At 38.8% G+C, this 12,588-nt stretch overlaps 1 protein-coding gene across 2 annotated transcripts in view; it reads right to left on the reverse strand.

Annotated features, from left to right (window-relative positions):
* LOC119647920 (breast cancer anti-estrogen resistance protein 1) overlaps positions 1-12,588 on the reverse strand; it is a 227,330-nt gene that overhangs the window by 32,476 nt on the left and 182,266 nt on the right. For both annotated transcript variants that reach the window (XM_038049244.1, XM_038049245.1), the window contains one exon: positions 2,844-3,029. In XM_038049244.1, the coding sequence (XP_037905172.1) occupies positions 2,844-3,029 (186 nt within the window). The remainder of the gene's footprint in view (positions 1-2,843; positions 3,030-12,588) is intronic.

Raw genomic sequence — 12,588 nt, forward strand, 5'->3', positions numbered from 1 at the left:
ACAGCCTTGTGCTCTAACCACTCGGCTAGCCGCTGCTTTATGACCAAGTTTGAACTCATACAGAAAAAGTATACGTTCTTGGCTCTTTTCCATCCTTTTTTCCTTTTCATTCACTGCTATCACAACGATGGTCAAAACTGAAATGATTCCTTGATTATATATAGGAGTATTTATACTTCATGATCCAACACCAACAGCGCCAACTGGTGGTGGTTTGACACAGCAAAATCGCAACTAACTTCACTTGATTGCGAAATCGGCCATTTCATGTGCAACAACCTAATATAATTCTTGCCGCTTGTGTGGGGGAGGGGCTTCGGTTTTAGCAGGCAGCAGAGTCAAGCGGTAAACAGCCGTCATAGCCTTTTTTCGGTGTAAGGCGCTCTGTTGAGTTTAATATAATTTCCCTTTTAAAATGAAAAGCAATGTCAATTATGATCATTGGAAAATCTGACTTAGACCCAGCTTTTCCGATGATATCATTGTAGTCTACGAAAATACTCTGTGTGATATCGGAATCTAGTCTTCAATGGCCTTCACGCCAACATATCGGGAATTAAGCGCTATTCTCGAGTAAGCAGCCACATTCGGGAAAAAACTGTAAAACAAGGAGTTTCATTGATACATTATAAAGGGCATAGTTTGTGATCGCATAGTATAGCACTTGGCGGTACTCCGGTATAGGTATAGGGTTTTAGATGTCGACTTACGTGATTGTATATAACTTTCGGGTACACCGCATTTGCCTTTGGAACAATTATCTTCGGGGAATCTACTTTCATATGCCAAACCATATCATTAGTTGAAAAAGTTGTCTAACATGGATTGTTGTTTTTTATTTTCACAAATTTTTTCGATAAATTGTTCATATTTGGAATGTAAATCGAAATATTTGGAATGTAAATCAAATGGTCGAAATGGTGGTTTGTAAAGCTTCTAACATTTGACTATTAGTAGGAGACTGTTCATCTTGTTCACCTTCAACTTCATCAACCTCTACGTTATCTGAGTGGCAGAGATGCCAGCATAAATTTGGTTTTTAGTGGGTACAGCGGACGTTTGCCAACTTGCGTCAATTCCCATCCTTTCTTCATACCCTTCCTGCGGTAGGTCCTGTGCCATTCGGGTAACACTTTCGTTTTCTGCGAAAATCCGCTTTTTCTAAAACAAATCTTTATTGTCGTTTCATTGTCATGCTGCCATGCTGACGTAACGAGGACGTAAGCGTAACATTGTCAGGATTCTTATTTTCTACTACATTAAGTATTCTTTTTCGCATTTGGTTCCTGTAGGAGGCCTTAATTGTGTGAATAATTCCTTGATCACAAGGCTGGGTTTAATGACGTCGTGCTGGCAGGGAGAAACCGAACTTGTATGCGTCTCAGAGGAATTTGGACGACATGCGCTGTGCAGTTGTCAACGAAAAGTAGGATGTTTCGGTCCAACTGCTTATCGCATTTCTGCAACTATTCATTGCAAATTGACATAGTCAGCCATGCATTCTGGATTGCAAAGTAAACAGCTGGAATGTGTTTCACCCCTCTGAAACATTGAGGGCGCTCGCTTTTGCCTTTACTATTAATTTCTTTTTCTTCATCCAAACTTGCGCACTACATAACTGTGATTCTCTCTTTGCAAATTTTAGACCCTCTAATGCGTTTGTTCCGGAAGACGTATGTATGTTCAGGAAGTGCCCGGATATTTCTGTTTCATCTGTATTGAATTGTTGTCCAACATCAAGTAGATGCGAACTTAAGACTTGCCAATCCCTAACAAAAACTTTGTATAAGTTTTTACGATCTGAGCGATTCAATTCGAAATTCAACACAAAGGGAAAAGATCAGCATGATTAAGCTGTTGTTTTTAATGCGGTGGTGAAAACCTTCTAAAATATGTAGAGGTCGGCACCTTATGCTCCACGTTGAAGTCAATAAAAGTCTCATATTCGTAACTGAATTATTAGTTTTCTTAACTTTTCCTTGAAATGGAAAGTGAATGACTACCTTCTGATTGTATCTACATAGAGAGTTTTGTAGAAAATGTAGTAGATCTCACACTCCAGATCCTCAATGCTCGTCTTTCTGCGCTAAAATCGTTTTTTAAAGTTTTATAGGATTGTTTCTGCTACGTCAGCATAAAATTCTCACAAACTCACACTTAGGCACTGAACATAAAACTTTATGTCCCGAATAGTGATTAGGAAAATTTTTCTAATTGTATCTGCCAATCAGCAACAAAAGGGTCAACATACACTCGAAAGCTATATATACGACTTATTCATCAATAGAAATAGTATTTATCATAACATGAGTCTGGCTCTTTTACAATAAATTGCCTTATATTCTGTGGATTTTCGAAAATCAAATCCCACTAGGATACGACAAATTATTTTTGAGCCTTTTGGGGATAAACGAAATCACTAAATGAAATAATGTTTTCAGTGATTGAATTTTTAACTTGATCAAATCATCAACCTTTTCTTTGTATTAGAGTTTTAACTACTTTTTCAGTTCTGCCATTTCCTTCTCTTTGAATTGTACTGAATTCATACTTCATACTTTAACTTCAGATAATGGCGATTTCCAGGGTTAAAATTTGATCCACTTTCCGCTCTCGGCAAAAAAGATTTTGATGATTTTGGGCGACCAAGCTGCAGATATTTTCGCACAGTCACGAACTCTTTTTATGAATTGAGCTCAATTTAATTCGAATCGGAACGGAAACCGGATTTGCGGTGATATTTCATCTTTCATGGTTGTAGTAATTAAGCGAGTAGCAAGAGAATAATTCATGGAGGAAAAACCAGCAGCGAATTGAAGAAAGTAATATTGGCTTGTAATTACCTTCTGAGAGTTACTCCATGACCTCCGTTTTCCTGATCGTAGTGTCGATGTGTCGTAAATGTCTGCAGATGAAACTGATGCTGTCGACGCCCCCAACGATGGGCTCGGCGATGATGACGGTGATGGTGTGAAGCAGCCTGAGTCATAGGAGTTGATTATTCGTAGGCGATTTCCGGGGCATAGGCCCTATAGAAAAACAGGGAAATGAAAGTTAGTTTTCTTGTTTGGTATATTATATACATATATAAAAGACTGAAATGAAAATTAAAAAGAACCATTATGTCAATTTAGGTAATTAGCTCCTTGTGGTATTGCAATATGTTTGGATACTGTTTCCCCAAAGTTAGAGCTTTAAACAGGCTTTTTGGTAAAGAAAGGAGAAAATTTAGGATTTAAGTTATATATTAGATGCTGATTGAATGAGGAAGTGTGGTCAATATTTTGAAGCAACTGGGAGAACTTTCTGAGAGCTGACCAGTATATGTATCCATGTCGAATTCACGTAGCTGAGAATATCGAACTAGCAACTTTAGAGATAAGGCACAGATTACTTTTGGAGCAAAGAAAATGTTGGACCTCAAGGATTCATCTATACTTTATTCATTAAAAAGATTAAGTCCTTCCAATGAATACGAGTAGTAGTTAATAGCTACTCTCCAGGCATTGTAATAATATAATTATAATATGACGAGAAGGCAATCTATAATAGAAAAGAACTAATTTCTATAGATAATGATTCTTTTCCTTGAAATCGAGTTTTTCTCGCGATGATATTCGACAATTGAAATATTTTTAGATTAGCCGTACTAAAGAGAACTTAAGAAACAATATAAACGGTTTCTACAATTAGTAATCAGGTGTTAAAGTTGAATGTTATCAATTAAATTGACTAGCAAGCTACTAGGCAAAACTGAACGAAACATCAAACTTTGAAGAGGCTGACTTCTTTGAAAAAGCGACGGAAAAGATCATTGGCCACCTAACCACCATCAGGAAATAGAAGGCTAACCCAACACTTACAGTTCTACTACCAAACCCTACCTCAACCTCCACGTGGTCATCGCTGGGAATTCTTTCTTATTGAAGAACTGCAGACGAAGAAGGATGAAGGTGTATCCTCCAATGCCGAAAAACGGGAGAGATTGTATCATTTTGTCCTCCAGATTGGGGGTTGGGTAGGGTTGACAACCCTACATGGAAAACAATTTATTACGAAGCCAACGTCAACGAAAACTAATGATTATGCGTATTGTTTCATGTAACGTGCGCTCCCTTTACAGATCGAATGCTCTGTAAACATAAGCGAAAGGCTATGCACTCTGCGCATGCGAGGCAAATTTAGAAATATATTATAAACCTCATTAACGTTCACGCCCCTACAAGGGAGACTGCACAGTCGAAGAAAGATACCTTCTACGAAGTAGTAGAACGCACCCTCGATGCCTGTCTCAGGTCTGATATTAAAATCATACTTGGAGTTTTAACAACCAAGAAAGGACGGAGTCTGTATTCAGGCGATAGATCTCGAAGCGGGACCACCACCTCTCCGCCTTGATGAATGTCAGAACAAAATGGGCGGTCAAAATAGACTTGGAACACTATTCCGTCTGACAATCAGGTAAGAGTCATCACTGAAGTCATCCACAAAACAGCCCTCAGTATCGTATATGGGAGTTCAAATGTTCCAGAGTCTTCAACTCAGTTAATTAGTTGTGGGCAGCAGAGGTGACAAATAGATATGTATATGGCAACTAACGAATTAAAAAAAAACCGAATCGATGTCTGAATTGATCGAGAGTCAGGTCTCTTAATTTCGTTTCTCCGGTTTCGAACCCCGGTTCGTTGTGGATACAAACACAGGGCATATTCATACAAATCAGTTTAACTGACAATTTGTCTACCACAGTATCGATATGTATGCACATATATATGTATATGTATAAACTATTTTCTGCGATTCGAAAAGCATATTTATCCAGCCTGAATCAGCAATATACTCGCATCTACCTAGGACGATTTTATGACTAAATTCTCGCAGTGCCATGAAACTTCCAAAGAATTCCGTCGAAATTTACGTTAGTGTTTCCGCAAAAGATAAGAATTCGGTGGGTGTGTAACAAGAGTTACAATAATGAATTTGAGATAGGGTTTCGTCTCTATGAATCATAAATATGAACATGTCAGCAAACACAAACTGCATCGATAACATTCGAGAAACTAAGTACGTCGACAAGAGCACGTACTTAACCATATTTAAGCCCACATCAATCGAAGCAACCAAACGGGCATTTCGCGAAACAATTTCAATTTTTAAACAAGTTTTTATCGCCAGAATTAAGAGAAGTATTAAACAATGGAACTACCTTGTCCAGATAATTGCGATTGAGTTCACGTGAAGTTTGATTGAATTTATATCAACAGTTCATAGTACTTTCAACAGCATGTGACTTTATTTCTTTTACGATCTGCACAGTTTCAATTGTACATTTATAAATATTTCCAATGGCCGAGCAAGCGTTTCATCAGAAATTATTATCTTTTTTCGATACTAATTTATCTGTTTCGCATGGTTGTCGTCGAATCACATGATTCATATCTAGTTTGTGGACTTTTGATTTGGTATGCAATGTGTTTATCGTCGCAATTCAATAGAATCGAAATAGGAATGGAGAAGAATAGGTTCGATCAATGAGTGAGGCCCAGCTTGATTACGTCGCTTCTTGAATTGGTCTGGAGAATAAATTAATCGTTAACAAGAACAATTAAAAACATTTAACGTTCGATTTATTTGATAGCACAACTGGCACGCAAATCGCTTGTAGATTTATGCTGTCGTAAATAGCAAATGGAGAACGCAATTTTATATGAAATTAATTTCAATTGCAGATCTAATCAAGGAATTTATGAGAAAAAGGCAAAGGGAAGCAATATCGCGATGACCTCAATGCGTGATTAGAGTCGATGCGATCGCCTTGAAATGCCGACCACGTAGGTACTGACACATGTTCGACTGATAAGTTTTTCGTCTTGAAAATGGAAAGACTAAATATGTATACAATATGTATATTATTAATTAAGGCAAGAAATCATACTATAATTATAAGGGATACTATCAAAGTAAAGGCAAAAATTTGGTCCGTCTTTATATCATCTTTTCTCGGCAGATTGACAGGTGATGACAGCAGTTCAGCGGCTTTAGTCTATTTACTAATACTTCTTCAGCAACTCCATCCCATCTACCATAAAAATAAAGGAAAATATGTCGGGAAAAGAAAAACGTGTGATTCTGTTTTAGTGGTTTCTACAATATTCCGATGTTAATTTGCAAGGGCAATATTTATCCACTGCAACTTGCTTAGCAATGGCAATGGCTTCAATGAAAATTTTAATATTTAATACCAGAAGCGAAATTTAGGACTCTTACAAGAAATTATTTAATCGAGATTCGCCAATCAATTTCTAACGTACGCTACGGTGTAGGGAATGATATTTCAATTCAAAATGTATAAATCAAATAATTTTAAAGTTAATTAAATTAAGATATAAACGGAAGTTAGAGTGGCTTGTATAATATTTTCCTGTATATTTAATTAACAGAGACAATATTATGACTATCTTTAAGTTGTTTAATTGGATAGTTTTCAAGGATAAGTTCTGTAACAATTGATGATAAGTCACATGCTACATTTATATCGATCGTCGTAATAAAGCTCGTATTTATAGGTCCGAATGACGTTCGAATGACTTCACTAAAAGGACAAGAATTGAAGCCAAGGCCGTACATGTGTTTCTCCAAGAAACCTAAGGTTTATAGACTAGGTGTAGCAGATTAATGGTCAGTTAAGGTTTTATGGCTAAAAATCGCATTCTACTTTTTAAATGCGTTTTTCTCGGAACCGCATGTTGAAAATCGGCTGCCACCTTAGCGCAAAATCTATCCAACGAAATTCTTTGAAATTTTCAGAATTTATTCAGAACATATTTCTACGGTCCGCAAACTAGGATAATTGCGATTCATTCAGTAGTTTTTTTTTTATTCATTGAAGAAGCCGTAAAAAACACCAAAATCAAAAAAAGGTTTAAGAAGTCACCAAAAATTTAGTTTTTTAATATTTGTAATAATCCTAGCTTGCGCACTGTAGATAAGTCTGTTACGTTAAATTGCCGTTACTTTTTTTCTTTGAGAATGATCGCAGCGCCCTCCTAGCGTGGCAGCAGAAAAACACATTTTTTTGGAGATTGGTGTATAAATTGCTCTGTATTTGAATAACGAATTATGCAATCGGGCTGGGAAAATTACTGTGCACGCTCAAGATATCAATAAATCTATGGTGAAAAATTCGTATTTGGATCTTCATCCAGTTCTCCACAAAAAAATGTCTAAAGAAAGCCAAAAAAAAAACGGCCTTCACATGGGATGACCTCCTTAAGGTTATCTAATTCGCGTCAACGAGAATTTATTTGCCAAGATTGGTCTGAACAGTGAAGTCAAGCCGGTAGAAATAACGGGGGCTTGACATGCTGAATAGTGATTTAAAAGCCTCGCGAATACATCCAGATCAGGTCTTTCACCGAGCAAAATGGCGCAACCGGGACAAAGGCTGAGGAAGAAGACTCAGTTTATCGGTTCCTTTTCATTTTGTATAAATCAAGAATTTTATATTTCAACATATCCTTGTTATAAGTATAGATATAAGTGTATGAAAGCATTTCCCATGTGTAGTTTTAAAAAGTGCTTATTAATTGGATAGCTATTCGCTACCCTGTGCAGCACAAACCGATATATATGTATGAAGTTTAAGAAGAGTAACCTTAATTATGCAATATTTCAATTTAACTTCCTCGTAGTGTTGGCTAACACAACCAAAACAGTTTGCAGAGGATGATCTTCGGACCGCATTTTCCAATCAAAATTTTATTAAGAAGCTCTTCATCAATGTTAATTTTCGCTTTAAAAGCAATGCTGGAAGTTGACACCGGCAGTAAACTGTGTACAGAGTAACCAGAAGTAGTGAGAAACACAGTTTTGCTACAACGTTTACTGGCGAGAATTTATGTTCATGAGCACTTGCGCATCCTCTTAATTTGTCTTGTAATTATTTGCATTAAATTTTCAACAAATGGCTTTCACATTTTCAATTTCTCCACAGAGTACATGCTCTTCGATGTAAAGTCGAAATTGAATACTGTCCGCAGTCGTTTCACTTTCATACCTACGTAAGAGCCATATTGCTTAGTGGAGGCAGAAATGCGTTGGAAGTAAACAAAATGTTCCAGTCACTTGTCATGTTCCTTTTCGGTTTAATTGGCGTCTTATACGCGACAATATTTTGAGGGGTTGTTGGCTTCAATGGATCGTTAACTGACGCCGTTCAATAACAATAATGCATTCTGCGGGTATTATTTTAATCGAACAAGGGTCACGAAATGTTACTCTCGAAGGAGTTTGTTCTTTTCGGACTGTTTATAAGAATGGAAAAATTATATTTAATTGGAAGATTTTTTCTTGAAATATCTTTAGTTGTAAAGAAGAAGCTTACCCTTTAGATCATTGGTCGACTTTGTTAACAGCCAAAACATATGTCTAGGATCGAATTGGGAAAATTAGCCATCTTGAATGCATTTTATCTAGCACTACTCTGTAAAACTAATTAACACTCAAATATTTACGTATTTATGCAAAATTCTTGAAATAGGTTATTACCACCCTGAAGGTGCGTCAAGGGAATAAGAGATAAGGTCGAACTTCCGTGCGAACCTATATAAGATTTTAGGTAGCAGATATTGGTCCGATAGTTTCTGGATACATAACATGTAGCCCCAAATAGACTATACGCTGTTTGATAGTATGATTTGGTGGTTTTCCTATTATCAGATATTCCAGCATGGAGCAAACTGCGTAGAAAACACAAAAAGAAACTTGCCATCAAGGAGTATCTTGGCGGCATTGAGGTATAGATTGTAAAAAGTGATATCATTGCGAATTTTGCGGTCGATTAGTCCCTGTGGCAAAATTTGGATTGATTCATGTTCCGAAGCTTTTGCTCTGCACTTGATGGTGTTTCTAATTTATTTTGGGCTACTAAAACCAAACCATCGGAGGGATTATCAACTACAAGCGATGCATATACGATGTCATACGTACAAATGCATGACAAAATACCATCGTCGCAGAAGTCCTACTCTTCTCACTCCATTCACCAGATTCCCTGACGATTACGACTTGTTCGTACAATCAAATGTAGCATATTTGGTAACGAACACCATGAATAACATAAAACATCCACTTCAGGACTCTCAATTTACTTAATAAAAGTGAATGAAGGATCTCCTTTGGCGACGACTTTACCGTTTTAAAATCAAAAAAACCGGATAATCCTTTATAACTATTTAGAACAAAAGCGGGCATAAAACGGCGATAGCTTATCATTGTCTAAATGAGAACAATGTGTTACTTTTGATTAGGCTGAGATATTAATCAAGGAATTGTATTCCAAAAAACAATGACACTTCAGACCCTGCACATCTAACTAACAACACCGTGAACAAAAAATATATATGGAGAGTATCAACAAGGTGCTGCACGCACAACGAAACGGGTAGCCCAATTTCTCTAATTAATTGCAAATATCACTGGAATTACAAACTCCTTACTTGAAAAAAAAAAAAAAAAATCAAAATAATAATTTAGATAGCCTACCCAATCAACTCTATCTATAAATAACGGACTTAAATGTCTTTTATGTGTGTAAATCGAAGTGAAAAAATTTTGGAAAGACACGTCTGCTTTAGCTCAGCCGCGCAAGCTCCTTACTTCCTTCAGCAACTAATCCTGTATTTTTACGATTGGGGAGGAGGCCGTCAGCCAGTTCCACTTCAAACTCCGCATCTCCCCAATTATGCTCTTTAGGCTCAGGCTCCTCCCCAACCTTTGGTTCAGGTTTCCTCTTTCCGCCAAAAACCTTGAGCAGTGACACATCACATGATTCGGATTCTTCGTCTACATCCAGGAAAATTCGGTGAATCATCCAGCCTGCAACAACCACCGTGTCCAGTGAGAAACTGGACAATGCGATCTCCCTAAGATCTCGCTTAAGCCATACCTTAAAGTTGGGAATTACCCTATCCACCCAGTTATTCGTCTCATTTGCGGTACCAAAGAGACGACGTCGCCGCATTCCTACGTTCTATCCTCCTTACGTCTTGCACGGTACAAAACGCTCATTTATTTCACTAGAATGTCGACTGGGATCATGCCCACTAGCACTACAAAGACATCGGTTGGTAAACGGAAGTCACGTGCACCCGTGTGTGGGGGACCCTCATGATCAAATCCGCCATTTTTTTAGGTTGTTGGGATAGCTTTCCCCTGTTGGTCGTCTCCGGCCACTTAGAATGGTCGTTTGGCCATCACCATTCCCATTTTGTCATTACAGGCGTGTGGCCTAACATTTTCTAAGTCCATGGCCATTCCCATTCCCTTTTTGTCATTATAGTCTGCTGTACAAATTAGATTTAAATATACCAGATTTGTTAGCACTGATGAAGGGAACAAGTGGTTCCCGAAATATCGGTATTTGCAAGACCAATAAATAACAGCAGCGAATAGAAAAAAGCAAGTTTAATTATCTCAAATAATTTAAAGGGTAGTATAGCTTCCAGGGCGAAACGTGGATTGGTACCCACGATGAAGCATAAAATCTGGGAAACGCCTGCTGAACCAACACCAACAGCTCTACTATAAAACCCTATCTCCACCTCCACGTGGTGACCGCTGGGAGCATTTTCTTAACGAAAAGCTGCAGACGGAGAAGGATGAAGGCGAGTCTCCCGGGCCTAAAAACGGGATAAATAGTACCAACTGGTCCTCCAGGTTGGGGGTTGGGTAGGGCTGACAACCCTACACGGAAAACCGAAGTTACGAAGCCACAACAGGAGCCTCGGACTGGACGGATAACACAACGACGAAACCGGCAACGACAAAGGGATAACGATTTGCGCATTATCTCCTGGAACGTGCGCTCCCAGTACAGAGATGAAGCTGCCAAGCAGCTAGCCGATACCTTGTTCCAATATGGGGAAATGAAACCTGTTGTTATCGGCTATGAAAACATAAGCGAATGGCTATGCACACTGCGCTTGCGAGGCAAATTTCGAAATATAAGCCTCATTAACTTTCACGCCCCTACAGAGGAGACTGCAAAGTCGGAGAAGGATACCTTCTACGAGTCATATGAGCGGACCCTCGAAGCCTGTCCCAAGTATGATATTAAAATCATACTTGGAGATTTCAACAGTCAAGTAGGGACGGAGCCCGTGTTCAGGCGATACATTGGCTCTCATAGCTTACATCAAAATACAAATGATACCGGACTGAGGATTATTCAATTAGCAGCGTCATACGAAATGGTTGTTGCGAGTACTTGCTTTCCATAGAAACCACAAACATACCTGGGCCTCTCCAGGCGGGACCACTCGTTCTCATGGTGCTCCGAGCTCAAATAACAACACCACCCAGAATCCCATCTGACAATCAGGTGAGAATTAGCACTGAAGCCATCCACATCACAGCCTCCCGTAACACCTACAAGAGGGAAATGGGTGCCGCAATAACCACAGTCAACAGAGATCCTGGAGATGAAGCATCAACAAATGATGGGAAGATCACCTGAAGAACGTTATCATAAATACGGCCACAAACATATTTAGAACGGCTGGTTTGACGATAAACATAAACTGCAACGGAACGGAAGAATGCTGTATACCGAGTAATGTTGCATTCTTAAAGGACGCGGGCACGCACGGAGACTTATCATGAACTCCGGCGAGCGGAGTAGTGACATCACAGACGGAAAAAGAAAGCCTGGAGAACCAACAGGTCTGTGAACTCGAAAAGTACAGAGAGCAACCGCACTAGGCGCGGAAGTTTTACCAACAAGTCAGCAGAATGAAGCCTCATACACCTCGATCTTCATTCTGCCGAGACAAAGAGGGAAATCTGATTTCCGACAGAATGGCATATTAGAGCGATGGGTTGGTTGAGTACTTTGATAAACTCCTGGACAATCAGAACATTGGCGAGTTGAAGATGCCGCCAACTGAAGACGGCAAATACTGCCACCACCAAGTGTGGAAGAAACAGTTCGTGTAATTCATCGGCTCAAAAATCATAAGTCGCCAGGAACCGATGAAATTACAGCCGAATAGGTTAAATACGGATGTGACCAATTACACCACCATCAACTTGTGCTCAAGATGTGGGACAGCGAATAAATTCCTGACGACTGTCAACGAGGCATTATCTGTCTCATACAGGGAGATATCACAAGTGCAGCAAGTATCACGTTGCTGACTACCATCTATAAGATATTTCCCGCTATCTTGCTAGGCCGGATAGCACCACATGCTCAGAACATCATTGGCCCACACCAAAAAGGCTTTTTAGAAGTTAATAACAACAATGTTCACTGCTACAACACTTCATTTTATTTTATTAAAAACAATGGAACTGCAATGGTTCAAAAAAAGGTGAATTTCATAAAACTTTTTATAGAATCCTTTTACTATATCCAACGACACAACTGGTGCTCGTTATTTTATTAATCTCCTCACGTCTTGTCTCTTTCGTATTCACTTTTTTCTCTATGACATTTGGCATTTCTCGTCACCTACTTTGCTCTTCACTCTTGTAGCGAGGTCTAAACTGAGTGGGGAGCGCCGGTGACGTCATCTGTCCGCTGGTATT

The sequence above is a fragment of the Hermetia illucens genome, chromosome 2 (assembly GCF_905115235.1).
Source record: "Hermetia illucens chromosome 2, iHerIll2.2.curated.20191125, whole genome shotgun sequence".
NCBI lineage: Eukaryota > Metazoa > Arthropoda > Insecta > Diptera > Stratiomyidae > Hermetia > Hermetia illucens.